This window comes from Carya illinoinensis, chromosome 13, assembly GCF_018687715.1.
Source record: "Carya illinoinensis cultivar Pawnee chromosome 13, C.illinoinensisPawnee_v1, whole genome shotgun sequence".
Taxonomy (NCBI): domain Eukaryota; kingdom Viridiplantae; phylum Streptophyta; class Magnoliopsida; order Fagales; family Juglandaceae; genus Carya; species Carya illinoinensis.
In genome coordinates, this window is record NC_056764.1 from 11856020 (window position 1) to 11875093 (window position 19074).

General features: G+C 35.9%; 1 protein-coding gene and 1 non-coding gene across 4 annotated transcripts; one reads left to right on the forward strand and one right to left on the reverse strand.

The window, feature by feature from the left end:
• Nucleotides 1-772: 772 nt before the first annotated feature.
• On the reverse strand, nucleotides 773-13065 carry LOC122291797 (probable NOT transcription complex subunit VIP2). 3 transcript variants are annotated; one of them, XM_043099776.1, is made up of 15 exons: nucleotides 12898-13065; nucleotides 11653-11795; nucleotides 6037-6145; nucleotides 5783-5961; nucleotides 5576-5624; nucleotides 5243-5461; nucleotides 4671-4877; nucleotides 4481-4582; nucleotides 3342-3430; nucleotides 2845-3027; nucleotides 2112-2537; nucleotides 1975-2027; nucleotides 1841-1882; nucleotides 1173-1317; nucleotides 773-1061 (listed from the first exon to the last, which is right to left on the reverse strand). In XM_043099776.1, exons 2-15 carry the CDS (start codon nucleotides 11668-11670, stop codon nucleotides 1002-1004), a joined length of 1881 nt encoding a protein of 626 aa, XP_042955710.1. In that variant the 5' UTR covers nucleotides 11671-11795; nucleotides 12898-13065; the 3' UTR covers nucleotides 773-1001. The 3 variants fall into 3 exon arrangements, with proteins under 3 accessions (XP_042955710.1, XP_042955708.1, XP_042955709.1); XM_043099774.1 differs by having other exon boundaries at nucleotides 5243-5624; nucleotides 12898-13064; XM_043099775.1 differs by lacking the exon at nucleotides 4481-4582 and having other exon boundaries at nucleotides 5243-5624.
• Nucleotides 6037-6117, forward strand: LOC122293081. The gene has a single exon (XR_006237138.1). It is a non-coding gene; the product is annotated as a small nucleolar RNA snoR35 (small nucleolar RNA).
• Nucleotides 13066-19074: the final 6009 nt, after the last annotated feature.

Sequence of the window (19074 nt, forward strand, 5' to 3'; positions counted from 1 at the left end):
TAAAGACCTAACTATTAATCCAAAAGTCCTAAACACTATTGCACACTTATTTAGTTAAACCTTTAACCCTCAGATCATAACAGCCAGCAACAATCATTGGCTCAACTGTTGATAACTTGATAGGGATTCGAGAAACCTCATTCCCAAAATTGTTTGCTCGGCTGTCTGGAGTAAGGCAAAGCATCTCCCCCGAGGGTGTCGATTTAATCCTCACCCTCACCAAAATCAATCTCAATTTGATTAATGCAACCCAGAGGCGGCACAACCCAAGCCTACCATACGAGTCATGCAGTATAATACGGCAATATTTCAGACCCGGGGAAGCGAAGAACTGAAACCAATTAAAAGTTCCCGGATTTATAAGTAGGCGGACATGCAATCATATTCTTAATTCCATCTGTTTTCCCTTTATCTATTGTCGATGGAACTTTTACAGAAAATTTGTGCTGCAAATGTTTGGTGTCTGTTAGACGCTTCGCAATATCAGGTACAAGTACACCATACCAGGGTAGTTATCAATAGGTTTAGCTTGAATCCAGTTCCTGTTGCAACTGGATCCATTAAGACGGGGGCATGTGTCCCAATAGGTCCAATTCCGACATGACTTAAGAGTCAGACACAAGCAAGTCCGTTCCTCAACAATGAGAGAATACCACGGAATATAATTTTTCCTAGTTAATACCTCCAACAATGTGCGAAGGTTCTGGGTCTGTGAATTGTGAAAGGGTAACACCTTGGAAACCTCCCAGACAAATGGTTAACTACGTAATTATACAGTCAAAGGGGCAAGGTCGCTAATTAAAGTGACAAAGAACAGAGCATATTTATGTAAACGAAAATGATGCCACTAAAGATCAGTGGAACGAGATTGAGAGGCCAATTGCTTACAATTGCCTGATACAAGGAACATTGATGCTGCAAACTAACTAGGTTTCTAATGAATAAACTCAAACTTTACACTGTAAGTAGGATCTTGTTTGCTAAACAAAGGGGGGGCAGTGTTAATGTTGAGGTAGTGACGGTCTCTTTTCCAACATCTCATAATGGACAACAAAATTATCCTGCAACAATAATTATATGTTGGACTCTGGGGAGCTAAAATTAGAAGAAGATTGCAGAACAAATGATAATATAGAAAACAATTGACAGAACAGCGTTTAATTAGTCCAAACCTTGCGGATTGTTTCAAACGTGTTCGGATCAAAACAATGATAAGCTCCTCTCTCATATGTAGGTGTCTTAACAAGCGGCTCCATGTTGGGGACTCTTATGAACCATAGTCGGTGCTCTTTGTGATAAAACCAGCCTCTAAGGTAACTGCCAACAGGTTTCACAATGCTTTTAGTAAAACAAGCTCCAACCTCGTTGGTAAATATTTCAGAAAGTAAAATTCATGTCACACAATGCAGGTGCATGTAGAGGTGCAGTTGGAGTGGAAGCTGAAATGTTGAACATTTTTTCAGGACTGCCACACATCAAGTACATCAGTATTTGCACAAATGCAGTAAATAATATATTATGTAATTACGTGATACAAGGATGCAGAATCTATTAATCTATCCATGTAATGGCAATATTGTGGACTTGAAAAGAATATCCAAAAAAGAGTTCTAACAAACAAGGATTTCTTAAATGGAAAAAAAAACTTCTCCAGAATTTTCGCAGCAGTGAGATGAAAAAACTTAGACAAAACAGAACTGTCCAATATGATGGAAATACAATGTCTGCAGCACGTGCAGAGTGCAAGCTTTTTCCAGTTCCATAAAAGAATAAAACAAAGAGAGTGATGGTAAATATTCATTTCATATATAGATGCGCATGTGTGCCAGAGAGAATTTACAGTTCATTTGCAGCATATAATTGGGCTTCATCTTTCGGCATGCTGCAAAGAGAAGATAGTGATTCCATTAGATCTAATATCTTAAAAGTCATTCCGAGAGAGCAACAGAGATGCTGCCCAGGAAAGAAAAACACCTGTAAAATATGTAAAATAAAGTGTCCACCGTAAACTTCGAAAAGTAACTTTGCTGCAACCACCAAAAAGAGATTGAGTGAAAAGGAAAATAAATCAACACTCAATGATCAAAAAGAAAATGATAAAAACAGCTCACATGTAGAGCAGGTGGTTGTTTAGCATAATAACATTGTGGCACAGTAAACTCTGGATCACCCTTAGCTGGCTCGTCAGACCAGGGAGAACCGAAAGTTTTGTGAAGATTTTCTGTTGAATTCAAATTCAACCCTAGTGTAGTAAGGTCAATTCCAAGTGCAAGGGATGTCAGATCAGGATTGCTCATCCTAATTACACTTAACAAGCCAAGCAAACCATATTGATCTGTAGCAGATTGAGCAGGCTGCATGGGTTTAATGCCCTGATCCCGGAATGGCTGATTGACAGCTGACATTTGTTGCAGCCGAAACTGAGACTGGTTCTGGTGCTGTTGATACTGCTGGATAAGCTGGTCATACGATCCCATACCAGATACAGTATTTGGAGAATTTAGAGGTCTTAGTCCAATGCCAGGAGGCCCACTGGTCTGAACCAAAAACAAAATTACATAACTAGGATGTTCGGTATACTTTCATATATTGATGCAGAAGGTAAATGCCTACAAACGAGACCTATCTTAGTATCTTGACCAACATGGCATTTCAAATATCCACCTTCCATAATCTCCCAAAAACATACAATCCTACAATGCACATGGCATTTTCATGATAATCCATTTTCTTCTTATTTAAAATCCAATTATGGCAAGAGAAAATCAAAATCCAATTCTCATATGACCTCCAAGATCCCCTTGTTATTAGAAACCACCAATTTACAGCAACATGTTAGTCTACCTGGGAGTGATAAGACGAATGTGAGGATGGGAAAATATCTGAGCCATGTAAATGGAGAAGATCCTGATTGTTTACAGATGAAAAAGAGACACCACCGCTACTGACTGACGGAGCATGTTGTTGTTGCTGCTGACGATGGGATGAATACGTTCCCCCCAAGTTAAATCCAGCAGACCTCCCCATCTGCACATTTAGAAATTGAAATATCAGGAATCCTTATCACACATGGTATAATGTCAACAATGAAAATCCTGTGGAAATTTTCCATCCCAACAAGACTGACATTATAGTATCACCCATTTTCAGGTCGAATGATGACATTATCACAGATTTTCATGTCAACTGGTACTGTCAATATTTTTTGGGCTTTTAACTCTCACAATGAAAAAACCCCTTAGTCTTATATATAAAAATAATTATAAAAATTCTATCAGTCTTGATGCACTCATAGATTATAACACACATATATTCTGCAATTTCCACTGCTTAGGACTCACAGAGAAGTGCTGTGATTGCATCATTGACACAGCATTGTCATGAAGTTGTTCTTTCTGGTGCATATCCATTGCATAATCTGCATTACCACCTGCACAAGATCTAATAATACTGTCAACTGCAGAAGCTATTGCAATCAACCAATTTTATCAAAAGAACAAAAACAGACTTCCAAGCATCTACGTGAGTAATAAAGACATCTCTTCCATTTGTAAACAAAGAACAGAAAAGAGAAATGAAGAACACGCAAGTTATTAGATTGATTGAGCATGAGCAGAAATTTTACATCAGACAGCAAAGAATCATCAGAACACCACAAAGTAGATGACACTGCAAAAACATTCAGAACATTAGAAGATGCTTGATACAACAATCATAGATAATTTTCACCTCACATCCCATATTTTTAAGGTGGTTAACATCAATGAGCATCAGTGGAGGTGAGTCTGGGGCTGGGGAATGCGAATACAAAGATGGGGGGGAGAACCATCATACCATAGAATGACAAGATATCACATGTTCAGTGTCATTAGCCAAAGAAATATTGTTCCCTAGAACAATGGCATCCAATAATTACACCTTGCATATCTTACAAGACAATATATCACCAATACAGAATTAAAATTGCAGAATAGTTGCCAAACTGAAACCTTAGGAATCAGTAACAAAGTGAGAGAGTAACCTCATCAGCACATTTCCATTAACTAGAAAATTCATAACTAAGCAAAAGCACAAAAAATTTAATTCAAACGCAAGTAGCCATATTTTTAATATGGGACTGATAAGTTCATTTGAATCTCTAATACTTTGTGAGACATCATACTTCAGTGTCACAGCTCAGATTCAAAACCCTATTTTATCAGAGTACAACATGCAGAAATAAGCTTGCATGGCATTATCTGCTGTTTCTTTCACCGAGCATTTCTCTTTTCTTTTTCTTTTATCTTCTCCATTTCTAGCAAAGCTTTTACCAAGCTGGCAACATAGAACTGATGTAGCAATTGAAACACAAACGTAATCTAAGATATTACAATTCCATACATGGCTAGCACTAGTGGTGAGATAAGTGCCTTCAATAAAACTGCTAATCACTCTTTATTGAGAAAGTACAATCAAGATTAATAGTCCAGATCAACAGCACCTTTAAATCCAGGTAAAGCAGGAAAATCTTCATTTTGAATGCTAAACTCCTGGTTTTGTTGAACAATAGGACTAACACCAAGACTTTGTTTTCGTAGCGAACCTAAATTTTTTTTCCTTTGTCAGAATTTCACAAAGTAAATAATAGAAACAGCCATACGGCATAATCTAAGACAAAAGACTTTGCTTACCCAATTGTCCTTGGGGCCCTCCAGCAGAACTAGGACGACTTGTCAACTGAGGGAAGTCATTGATGTCAAAAGGTGTATCATTAGAGTTCACATCATTTAACATTGCCATAGAGTTTAAGTTGTTTACTGCCTGGACATGGCCTTGAGAAAGGGGACCTCCACCAGTGGGATAGGAATTTCCTAGCATAGAAAGCATCTGTGGAGAACCTGAATCAAGAAAATGTCATCTCCACAGAAAAGTAACTCATGTATCATTTTTTTTATAAGTAGCTCGTATATTAATATCAACACAATTGATTAAAAATGAATAAAAGCACAACTATGACAGGCAATAATATTCAAACGAATTAGGCAATAATAAGCACATGAGCATGTAAGAATTGCAAATAAATCTCCGTATATTGATATTAGCACAAAGCATCTAACAAGAATTTGAGTTCAGCATATTCCAGAAATGGAGCAGACAGCTAGTATCCACAAACTGTGCAAAAGAAAGTAGTTCCAAAGGTACTAGAACAAAACATCTTCCTACTAAGCTACTTATTCATATCTTCACTAGTTCAATTTAATACCTTGTGGAAGTACACCACTCATCAATCGATTTTGTCCTTGAACATTCAAACTTCCAGATCCACTATTTGCACCTAAGTTTAGCCGAGAGGCAAGACCAGGAACAGATAATCCTACACCAGAGCCTATACTCCTCCCAATGTTGCCCCCACCAACCATGTTTCCCATGGAACTTGTAATCCGAGGACCTGCATTTGCCAAAATTGGGGATACTCCCAATCCTGGAACAGCATTTCGGTTACCAATTGCACCAGAGGTTGGGAGAATTCCAGGAATAGAACCGCCAACTCCATTTGTGCTACTACTAAATCCAGGGTTCCCTATAACACTTATACCTCCTCTATTTGCGACCCCTGAATGTCCATGTGAGCTTCCATGAGATAGCTGCAAAAACAAATTACCGATCAAAAAAAGTAGCAGTTCAAACTATAACAATGGATACGTATACTTTTTGACATGCACACAGACAGATGTCCTATACAGCAGTCAATAATCTTGAACTCCTTTTAGCAACTAGCAGATGGCATGAACAACAAAAGCACCTGGGAAAGTGCAACCGGAAGATTATTTGATGCAAAACGCCCACTAGAAAGGCCGCCAGTTGGTTGTTGAACTCCCCCAGAAGGAACATTATTTAGTGCGGAGTTTCTTGATGTTAGTGTACCGGGAATGTTGGGAACATTAAAGCTCCCATGAATATTGTGTAGCCCTTGAAGTGTTCCTGCAGAAAGAAATCTTGGAATTTCACAAAGTTTAAAAATACATACGAGGAAAAACTCCAGAACTATCTACCCACCGGAGTGATGAAAAACAGGGGAGGCCGCACCAGACTGACCAGAGAAAGAAGAAGAAAAAGTTCGCCCAGTATTATCTGGAAGGTTTGAAGCTGAACTGTTGAGAGAAGACTGCAACGAGAAAGAACAGTCCATTCCACAATAAACAGATAAAACATGTGAAATAAATCAGGGTCACATTCCATACAAACTTGCCCAAACATAATACAGAATAACTGGTAAAAAAAAGACATAAATATAGAAAATAGCTAAACATTAACACAAGTAAAGCATCCATAACATAACATGTAACATACGAACCTAGAATTTAGGTTAATTCAGTTAGAAATTATTTAGTTATGTTCTGATTATATTTATTCTTTTTATTAATTACTTATTTATTAAATTATCTCTATGGTAAGATTTTAAGTAATTAGATTGCTACGACACGTTTTCTAGAAAGATTAGTGACGTCTAGTGCCTCGTATAGGTCACGAGCTACGACGTGAGATTTCGGAAGCACCGCTAAGAGGTAAATAGTATGATCATATAAATGTACGCGTAATGTAAATATTATAATTGGGTATGATAATATGATATGGTTTTGATGGTTATCTACGTTGCGCTAAGAGCCAAGTAAAGGTTAGATCGCTTTCACGAATTTCTATGAATTACGATGATTTACATGAAAGTAAGCCTATATATATGTTATGCTTTTATGGATTGTTGATTAATGGATTGAATGTTACTAAAATCATATGGAAGTCATGATATGATCATATAATAATTTAAGATAGGTATTCTATGAATTAAAATAGCCAGATCATGCATGCTTCATTCATGTAGTACTTAGACCATATATGCCACGTATTGTTCATGCAATAACTTAAGTCAAGCATGCCATGTAATAAATAGCCAGATCATGTATGACATGTTCATTAGTTCTCAGATCATGCATGCCATGAAATGTCATAAAATGATTAAATCATATTAGGCCATGTCATGCTATACTATACTATGTACAAGAATATATCATGTTATGCCATGCCATGTACAAGAATATGCCATGCTAGAAAAGTCTAAGAAGTCCAAGAAAATTATCATGCATCAAGAAAGATAAACATTTTAAGGTAACACGGACCCAAGCGTGTTTACCACAGTTATGCTAAGACGGTACCACGGACTCAAGCGTGGTTACCACAAGTTAAGTGAAACACGGACTCAAGCGTGTTTCACTCCATGTCATGCAAGTTAAGTGAACATGGACCCAAGCATGTTTCACTTCATGTCAAGCAAGATGAGTGAAACACGGACCCAAGCGTGTTTCACTCCATGTCAAGCAAGATAAGTGAAACACGGACTCAAGCGTGTTTCACTCCATGTCAAGCAGGATAAGTGAAATACGGACTCAAGCGTATTTCACTTCATGTTATGCAAGTTAAGTGAAATACGGACTCAAGCGTGTTTCACTACATGACAAGTTATGTGGTGCCATGGACTCAAACGTGGTTCACCATGAAATAAGTACAATTCAAGATAAACAAGTTACTCATGCATTCACGCTTCATGTTTGCCATGATTATGAATGTTTCCGCTCATGTTAATCCATGAATGTTATATGAAAGTTATGATAAGGCTTTAAAAATCAAATTTATGCTAAGCTAGATAGTATTTTACGGTATGATGTATTATTTACTGAGTATTCGACTCATTTTTGTTGTTTGTCTTTTTGTTTTCTTCTATGTTGATTGCCACAGATGGTGATTATGATGATGCAGAGCTGGATGGCCAGGAGTAGATTTAGTATAAGGACTTAGAGACGAATAAGTGTCATTTACACAAGAATTAAGTTTCTTTTATGTCATTTCAATAACTAGTCTTGTTTAAGATTAGCTCATGTTTTGCGTTAATCAGTTTCAAGTTTCAAGACTATTTATATCCTTTCAGTTAAGTTTCTTTCAATAAATGAGGTATTTCAGAGTAATGAGTCTCTTTACCGGACCTTTTATCATGTTTGTTAGTAACGTCTCTATCCTACGGGAACGGGGTGTTACATAACACTACCATCTTATCTTAAGAGCGAAAACCAAAAAGTGTATCCGACGTGATATAGACACACAGAGAGAGAGGAGAGAGAGAGAGAGAGAGAGAGAGAGAGAACCCTAGAGGAGCCACTGCCGCCGCCGCCACCTGTCCGGCACAGATAGGCCCGGCAAACACCCGCGACGTCACTAAAGGGTATCCGGCACCGGATATCCCTCCTGTGACCTGGGTTTTCTTCTGCCTCGCCTCTACCTGCCTTGCACTAGCTTTCTTGGTGGAGCCACCGGCATCTCTTCTCATAGAAAAGTGCGACTAGTCCCCGCGACCTCTTCGCTGGCCTCCAACGTCAGATTTACTCTGGCGACTAGGTTTTTTTGGGTTGGGTCTCTTTTTTTTTTTTTTATAGGTAAACAATAGTATTAATATTTTTTTATAGGTAAACAATAGTATTAATACGAATAGGCAGAGCCCAAGTAAAACAAGAAGTTATACAAGAGATAAAACCTATCTAAGTTGCTAAAGAAGACAAAAGAAAATCGTGCATATTTTGGCCACTAAAGTCTATAGCAATGGCCCAAAGGACTATAGAAGTGAAAAAAAAGAGCGAAGCTCCACTAGTGTCCGCTCCTTGTCTTTGAAAATCCGCTCATTACGCTCTCGCCATATGCACCACATAACACAGATTGGAACCATTTTCCACACGGCTTTGATCTGTGGTAATCCACCCGGCATCCCCCAACTGGCCAATAACTCAGTCACCGTAGCAGGCATCACCCAGTTTAACCCGATTTTGTTGAACACTTTGCACCACAAGGCTCTCGCTGTCTCACAATGTAGCAGCAGATGATCCACGGTCTCTCCGGCTTTCTTACACATACAACACCAGTCTGCAATAATTACCCCGCGTTTTCACAGATTATCTGTCATCAGAATCTTACTCAAGGCCGCTGACCAGACGAAAAAAAAGTGCTTTGGTAGGTGCCTTATTCCTCCACAATCTTTTCCAAGGGAACTAACTATTTGGTGTGGTTATAAGGGATTTATAGAATGAGCGAACCGAAAAGTTCCTCTTACCCACAGGTGTCCACCACAACTTATCTTCTCACATACCATTTAGGTTCGTGGAATACACTAACTTATCTTTTTCCAAGATCTGTCAGAAGTGGCGTCCCTGTTGGCTTCCACAGAACCTATCGACAAACACCTGCAACCTCTCGAAGGGCATTTTGCAGTCACTGTTTCCTTCTGGTGACTGGTTTGTATCTTGTAGCCTTTTTCGACAGAATGAAGCCCCCTTACAGCTTGGAAAGCCCCTACTTGTGAAGTTGAATCAGTATGGGTCAAATGGTGCGTTCTTGGGTAGAATCAAAGGCTTTTGAGTTTTTGCCAGAAACTTGGAAGTCTTCATTAAAAATAGTGGAGAGGGCATAAGGGTTTGGAGATCTGTAGTAATGGTTGAATGGTATAGAATGGTTGATTGCTATGGTGGGAGCAGCATTAAAGGCAGGGACAAATTCAGATTATACAAAACACTTGGGCGAAGGTAACACAGAATTCATGGCCCAACGATGCTCCAACAAGCATGGTTGGTATCTAACTGTCACCGAATATGGTGGAGGAGGCCAGCGGAGTAGTGTTGTAATTCCTAAAGGGCATGAAGGACAAGGTTGGGAGAAGTTTGCAGTGGAATTACGCAGAGCCGCAGATTTGCTCTGTGATGAGGGGTCAAGAAAGGAAAAGAAGAATGAGAACACCAAAGACCCAAGCACATCCACCGTGGCGAAGCGATCGTATGCGGCAGCTTTGAAGATGGATCATGCTTCTGTGGCACAGAGTAAGGGGAACGATGAAAGTGGTCTGCAAATCATGCAAGCTCAGAACCAGCTTGAAGTGATGCAAAATTCTCTAAAGGATATGGAAACCCAATTTGTCGAGTTGAAGACAGCAATAGCTTTCTTGTCTACAAAAATAGACACGCTTTCAGCTGGAGAAAACAAGGTTGTTAATACTAAGATAGACCCGATTCCTTTAATTTCAGATAAAGGAAAACAGAAAATCGGATTTGGTCCTGTCCCTATAATCAGATCCAGGAGAGCGTGGCGGGTCAAAAGAAAATCTAGTTTATTTGAAGTGGGGTCTACGTTGGGTGTTGGTGTAGTGAATGTGGTAATGGAATGTCATTCGCCTCAGGTAACACAGGATAAACCGTTAGACGGTGTTACACCCTTGCCCGAAAATGGTAAAGGAGATATAGGATCTGCTGAAGTTGCACGTATAGGGTCGTCTGAGGTGAAGGGACTTGTTGTCACCCCAAAAGCTCTAATGGGGATGGAAAGAAACAATGGAGTTGATGAGGAGGTACGAAACTTGTCGTCGGTGCCTTGCGTTGAAGAAAATCCAGAATTGGGAATGCAATTGATTACTGTGTCTGAGGATAATGTTTCTACCCTGGTCTCTTTTCCTCTGATAGCGGACTGGATTCTGCCTAAAGTTAACGAGGTTCTACCTTTCATGGGGATTTCACATGGAGGATGCAAAGACCAATTCAATGAACTACTCACCGCGATTGAGGCAAGCCACGCGCTTGAAACCAAAAGTTTCAAGAAAAACAGGGAGTTACAGCGTCTTTCTTGGGCAATTAACTACGACACTAAGGGAGGTAGCTCAGTTAGATGGAAGTCTAAAGGGAGGGGAATGTGAAGATGGGAAACACAAGGGGTTGGGGATGGGGTTTGGCTTGGGTATTGGTTATACAGGAAACAAGGGGTTGAGGTTCAGTGTAATTTTTTGGGTATTTTGGGTAGTTTTGGGATTAGTGTATTTTGGGTTGTTTTTCTCATGCTTTTTTGGGTCATTAGGGGCGCTTTATTATGGGCTAGGTGTTTTCTTGTATTCGTTCAGTGTACTTGGTTACTCCTTTTGATATATAAAATATTTTTACTTATAAAAAAAAAAGAGCAAAAACTCTACAAATGCTACTTTATCCATAAACAGTATAACATTCCAAATAGTACCTAGAAGGTATGGTATGTAGGAACTGAGTATAGATTACACTTTTCTTTCGGATAATTCAATTTCAAAAACAGGATACAACTCATCACTGAAGCTCAATAATTCTACAAGTCCCAAATAAATATTTATTTATTTCAAATTACTACTAACTTATATCCTCCCTAATGCGAACACAATTAGGCTAAACAAAGCTTCATGCAAGATTCACCACAGATCTGATCAGTAAATTCAACAGCTACAAACAGAAAATAAAATGAATGTAAAGGAAATTATTCACCAAAATCAAACAAAAAAAATCATGAATTCAGAAATTAAGCAAACACAAAGGCCGTAGATCCCGTATGAAAGAAGATCCCATAACGAGCATGGAAAAACTCCCAACTAGAGCTTAAAGAACCACACTTAACAACATAATCATATATTTCGCAAAGGCCAAAGATAACCTAGATATCAGCAAGTAACTTTTCCAACTTGTTTCCTCTTAGAATAAGTTTAGCTAGACAACAAGCAAACTAACAAAGACATGCAGAAGTGGCCGATGTCCCAGCCCAAGTTTGAGAAACTATATAGATAAGAGATAATACATTAAGTAATCCCGACATTGCATGAGCATTAAAAGGTCATGCAAACAATCATTCCTTGCTGAGAAACAGCACTCCTAGTCTTGAGAGTCAAAAGATAGATGGACAAATTGTATAGCTTTACTCCTCGATACTCAACTTTTAGCCTGAAAATGACAATGTAATTGTAAGAGAGAACTCAAAGTACCAAAAGAGCATCAGGAGTAAGCAACCATGACAAAATGAACTGAACAGAACGCCACAAAGCAATACACACATCAAGATACTCATTACGATTCCTATGTAAATGAATGAATCCGATAATAAACCTATCCCTCTTTAAAATTCTGAAATCTTGATGCCGATAAAAAGGGGGGGGCCGGGGGGGGGGGGGGGGGGGGGGGGGGAGAATTCTGAACCTTAACAGTTAACATCACATTGAGCTTTTGTACCACCCTTTTTAAAAACGAATCACAGCATTGTTTCAAGATCAAATCTGGGTTTCAATACTTCATGTTATGACGGTAAATCATGTTCTCATTGTCAAAACCATAACCCTAGATTTGGTTATAATATCATACAAGTCATTGAAAGACACAAAATAACGAAAATGCAATGAGCAAAACGATGACAACCAGAAAGCCCACACCAGAAGCACAAATAGGTCCACGTATCGTTGGGTACCTTCCCAACAATTAAATGCAATGTAGTAATCTAGTGCTATTATAACACCACATAACTGATCTTAAACGACCAAAAAGAATTCCATAGATTACTCCATGTAGTTACAACAGGTAAAATGAAAGAAATACAGAATAACGGCAATTATAAAATGTAGAATCCCGCTCTCGTCGAACTGCTCAACCATGGTTTGGCTTGGTAACGTTAAGCATTTCATTTCTCACAAAACACTAAACGAGCATGAAAACACATTTCAAAGTCCCCCACATCGTTATCCTTTCCCGCAAATCCTCAGTACCCAGACGGAAGGCTAAATGCAAAATTTCTTCCAAGTCTACCTTCGCCCGGAACAGGAAAAAAAATAAACACTACGAAATCAAAGTTCACCTCCAGAAACCCAAATTACGACACCAGAATTGATTACAAAATAATAAAAGACAGTTTCACAGTGACACGGAAACAAGGATCTGACACAAAAATGAAATTGAACTGGAAAAAAATTCGAGATGGGAGTGAGGACGAGTTCGAATCAACTAGGAGTCAATTGGCGAGTGAGAGTCAGGAAATATAGAATGAGAGAGAGAGTACCTGAGAAGCAGATCGGCGAGAGAAAGAGGAGGTTTTGGTTCTGAGTCAAAAGAGCGATTTCCGGTACTTGTAGTTGGAGTGCCCTAAATCAGCGAAAGAAAGAAAGAAGGAAAATGCTTATATGACTAACCAAAAACAAAAGAACCAGAAATGCAGTCACGCGATGGGCAATGTTTGTGTGCGGCGTAGACTTGTTGTGGCCACTTTTCGAAGATACTGATTGGGGGAAGTGGGAGGAAGGGGGGGGATTTGGGCTTTACAGCTTAAAAATGTCATTGCAGCCCCCGATGGTTTAGGTAATATTTTTATCTATTTTGATTAATAAAAATATGATTTATCGACTTTAATTAATAGCTTTTTTTTTATGATATAGTATATCTCAATTTATCTATATTATTTAAAAATAATTTTTAATTTACATTCAAAAATCATATTTATTTCTTCTAGTTCTAGCTACTAACAATTTGTAATATCTCATATGTTTCAATATTGCAATGTTCTTTCATATATGAGAATAACTGTAATGTGTTTATCCACGTTCAAAATAACAAAAATAATTTACGTCAAAAATAAAAATCAAAATATTAAAACAAAATGAGTATGTTAAGAGAATATTTCCATAATATATTTTTCAAATGTAAATCTAATTATTACAACTTTTAACTTTCACATAAAATACAATAAACAATTCAACATTTTCAAATCTCAAAATAAAATTAATATTAAAAAATTATATTTTAACAATATTTTATTAAACTTTTATCTCATCTCATCTGTGTAATCAAACGAGGCCATGTCCCATTTGGTTATAAGAGATATTTCATTTCATTTACTCATTACAATTTTTTTAAATTCTTACACAAAATATAATAAATAATTTAATTTTTTCAAATTCTAAAATAATAATAATATTATAAAATAATATTCTAATAATATTTTATTTAACTATTAACTTTCATCTTAACTCATATTATCTAAAATCATCACATCTCATCTCTAAATCAAAAATATTCTAACAATATTTTATTTAACATATACCCTCTGCCGTAGTTTTTGTTTGAAGTTATAATATGGATACAACATTGAGCTGATCAGGTTGTTAAGATTATGCCACGTTTAATTACTTCCATTCGTGAACAATTAAATCATAATGAGGGTTTTACATTGTAAATTATAGTGGTTTAGAAGAAAATATGAAATATAATTATAAAATAATTGTAAGGAATTGTAAGTTTATTATATTTTAAATTTGACTAATAGCAGGTTTGAAAGACACATCTTAACTCAAAATTATCATTTAATTATTATAACTTTCCTAAATTTTCATATAAAATATAATAAATAATTTAACTTTTTCAAATATTAAAATAATTATAATACTTAAAAATAATATTTTAAACTTTCATCTCAATTCAAAATTCTCATTTTACTCACCAAAGATGCCCCAAGAGTCGAGGATGTTATCAATGATAGTTTCTAATTCTAATTTCAAGCACAATTCAATAAAAGTGTGACAAATGCGACTAATATTATTTGGGAGAGAGAAACTTTTCTTATTTTTTTTTTTTTAATTTTGAATTAAGAAACTTTTATGATTTATAATAATTTGAAAAGATTCCAATCAAGTCAGTTCTTTTATAATATAAGCTCATATGTAATTTGTACTTAATTTCTTAATTCCTTCGCAAGTTGATTCCCTTTAACGCGGATTGCCCGGAGCCTCCGACAAGCAAACCACCTTCCAAGATTTTGCTCTCTCTGTCATTACTAAAGGAGTTGTTTTTGCTTGGACCAATGTTGTATTAGTTGTGCATTTTCGGACACATGCATGTGTTAGGCAATGAGTGTGTGATCATGGTAAATCACAGCTATACAAGTACTAGAATCTTAAATAGATCTCATAAAAATAAATTCACAAATTGATATGACTTCATATGTATAAGTATTAAAGTCTTGAGTGTGTAAAAGGTCATGCAATCATTTTAAAAATAAATAAATAAATACAGTGTACATATGAAAAAAAAATTAATTTTTTAATAATAGACTCACTATTTTCAAAACGATTGCACGACACTTACACACTTTACGACTATTTGTAACATTACTCATTTTTTTAATATGAGTCATAAACTAAACTATCAATACAGCCAAAGTTAGGTAATTTGCATGAAAGTGCAATCTCGTTTAAATTGTCAAATTAGTTTAAGGTGCCAAAACACTGAAAAAATAATGATTTTTGAACTTTTATTTCCCAAGAATAAAATGATCACATCCAAGGAATATGTAAGTTATATTTTCTGATATCACATGCAATAAAGGAATGCCATTTTGGTTTCAAAGTTGCATGAGATTGAAGTCAACTGAGTGGTTAGCTATCAAACCTCTTCTTCATTTATTCTATTCTAAAAAGCTTATGGCAAAGTCATGAAGATTGGATTAAGATAGTTGAAGCGTGTGCATGGTTTTATTCTTTTTACATGGGCAAATAAATCTTTTTTAAGTCAAAATTCCAAATTTGCATTAATCACATACGTAATATTCAATGCATTGTTCATCAGCAAAACCTATGGGGGCTGAACACGTGGGAGAACAAGCTCGGCTTCTTCTCTGTCCAATTGACTGATTCCATATCAACACATATGTGCGTGTTCTAGAACATCGACAATGCATGAGAGTATTGTATATATATATATATATTTTTTTTTTCTAGTGCCATTTGACGAGTCAAATATGTTAATTATTTAAAAATACTAAAGTGAATCGAAACTCGAAAGAGAGCTGGGCGGATTTAAAGAAAGTAAGTTATCTTTTGTATATAAATGCATGTCACAATGCCAAAAAGATTTCCATAAAATTATTGTTTCAGTTTGAGAGTCTCAAGCGAGAAAGAGAAATATAAAATGAATTTTATAATATTTATTGAGTATTTAATGATATTAAAAAAATTTAGACAGAAAACATGATTAAATATTGTAAGACAGACTTCATGTGTTTATTTTTCTTTCATTTAATATCTTCAAGTTCAGATGAAAAATTCAGGAACTTCATCTGATTTAGCTGGCCAACATCTGCTGTGAGATTGCTCCCTTGTTCTCTTTTTTCACCTCAATAAAAGATGGACTATTCCTTGATTTCCCATATTTTGGGGGCACATAAGATATATAAGGAGACATGCAACTAGCAATATGAATGCATGTCACAATGTCATGTGCTCAAAAAAAGCATAGCCTAAAGATGATGACTATGCAATCTAGGACACTTGGATTCACCAACATCTTGTTTTTAATTTATAGTTTACAATTTACATTATGTTTATTGCATCATGTTTTTACCTCTTATATATATATATACACATTCATCCAAATATGTACATGCATATATATATATATGTATACTCTCGATATAAATAGAGGCTTGTTTTCGAGAATGTATTTGCAGAGTCTTGCTTAAAGCTTATCTTAATATGATGGTGTGGTCATCGATGGAGGATCTAAGCAAGTATCGTGACAGGGCAACCTAGACTAACACCACAAAAGCAAAAGTGCTTGTATCCTCGACAAGCAATGAGAAAAAGTATGAAGCTCGCCACCTCAGGGAGTATCGTATAAAGACAAAGTGCTCATCCCCATGAACATCACAGAGAGTAAAAGTATTCACCATCTGAGCGAGTACCATGGAGAACAAGAGTGATCACACCCAAGCAAGTACCAAGTGAGAGCAAAAGTGCTTCCTTGAGAGCATACTAATCAAAAGTGTTTCAGTAGATTTGGGTGTTGAGAAGTGTTGATGAGAGTTGTGAATAATAGTAAAACGAATGTGAAAAGTAATAATAAAGTAATGAATAGTAATAAAAAGTAAGTAAAAAATAAGGAATAGTAATAAAAATAGATGAAAAGTAATGATAAAATAATAAATAGTAATGAGAAGTGTTGAGGTACTCTTAGTACCTAAATGCAGTCGAGCAAAATGGACTGTTTGAAACTAACTATTGAAGTAAAGTCTACAACAAAACACCAAGTTATATTCAGTTTAAACGACTTGGGCATCAGCAAGCAACCTAGATGTTGCCCAGATGACTAACACAAGAGGGGGGTGAATTGAGTTGTATTAAAAAATAATTATAAATCAAATATATAATATAAAATATAAACAAAATATGAAATAACAATAAATATAAAGAGTAAGGATAAGAGAGAAGCAAATTCAGTATGTTAATGAGGTTCAACCCCACTGCCTATGTCCTCGTCTCAAGCTACCCCTTGAGGATTCCCAAATTCACTATTCAACCTCCTTCAGGTTGAGATAGAAACCTATTACACATTTGAACAACACCGCTACAAAGGATCCGTGTAGAACACCCTCTACACTTGCAATCACCTTACACGTGGTGATTCAACTATTCCCCGTGTAGAATACTTTTTACACGCACAAGGGTTATACATACTCTTTTTCTGATACAAAAGCTGATAGTGGGTAGGTTATCAGAAAACACTCTTCAATGAGTGAAATAAGAACAATACAGCGTAAACTATATCTCTCAAAATGAATAAGGATTAAGGCTCAATGCTTAGAGAAGAGAGAATGAAAGCTTTGAATGAATATTGTATGCTCCGGATGTTGTGAATGTGAAACTCTCAAATGATGTATTTATAGGCATATGAGACTTCATATTCAAATTTAAAAGATTCACATGTCAAAGACAACATCATTAACTTTTTCAAAAAAATCAAACCTAATCTTTTACTTTTGATATATGACAAAAGGAGCACACTTTACTTTTCAAAAAATTCAAACCTAATCTTTTACTTTTTGCATATGACAAAAGGAGCACACTTTCCTTTTCAAAAAATTCAAACCTAATCTTTTACTTTTTATATATGACAAAAGGAGCACATTTTACTTTTTAAAAAATTCAAACAAAATCATCTACCTTTTGTATAAGTCTAAAAAAGTATCAATCACTTTTGAAAATATTCAAATAAAACATGCATATGTGAAAGATGACAATCAATCATCTTTAATATTTTCAAAGTTCAACCCTTTAATCAAGGCATACACATGTAAAATATGATAATCAATCATCTTTCAAAATTTTCAAATTTAATTTTCAAAACTATTCATGCACATGTGGAAAATGTATTTTAATGCTTTATGATAAAATATTAATTTTGAGCATTAATCCTAATTTCGAATTTTAAGAGATTTACAACATTATTCTATGACTTTAATGTGAACTTGTTTCCTTCTTGCTCATGCTTGATTATTTGATGTGCTTGACTCCATTGTGTGGACAACTTGAGTTTGAAACTTCTTTATTCTTTGAATTCATTTGTTATCATCAAAATCCATGTGTAGATTTATAATCACATGAAACTTAAAATCTTGGGTTCAACAATCTCCCCATTTTTTATGATGACAAATACTTGATAGAACTTAAAACTTGTATTAATACTTAAGCTCCCCCTGAAAATATGCGTTAGTTTTTCAAGCAAAAGTATAAATATAATTCCACACATATATAACAAGTTTAGCAATTTAAACAATGTTAATGTTCTAGTCTAAAACTTCCCCAATTTTGTCATCATTAAAAAGGATCGGCAGCAAGTAAATGGATTGAAGAAAACGATGCGTTTAATAGTCACTGTAGATAATTAAAAAAGGAGCCGTCTGTGACCCGACAAATGCTGCAAAGTCTCGAGGCCTAACTCTATGAATTTAGTGCGGCTGGAGATTTAAACAATCGCTTGATATTGTTGACAAACGTGATTGAAAGCTCTGAGTTTCTATAAAAAAAATGATCATTTTCATCTATCGGATGTCAAAAAAAATACATCGCTCCTTGAACTGAGTTCTGTTTTTCCACAACGATAGAATGGCTGATCAATTCTCTTCCACTAATGTTCCAGACTTGAATCAGGAACCCTTGACGCATCAATCATCAATCTTCTCTACTGAGGCCGTCAATATCATGATAGGAGTAGAGAACCGTTTTTCTAATAAGGCTGATTCTAAAATTATTGCAAAATCAAGAATGCTCAGTAGTCAATATGCTGCCTCTGTTACGATCATGTCTCGGAGGTTAATGGCGAGGGTGGATGAAATTGATCATCTTAACATGCAAATATCTGAGTTACGACAGAAGCTTACTAATAAGGATAGTGAGAATAAAAGGCTAAA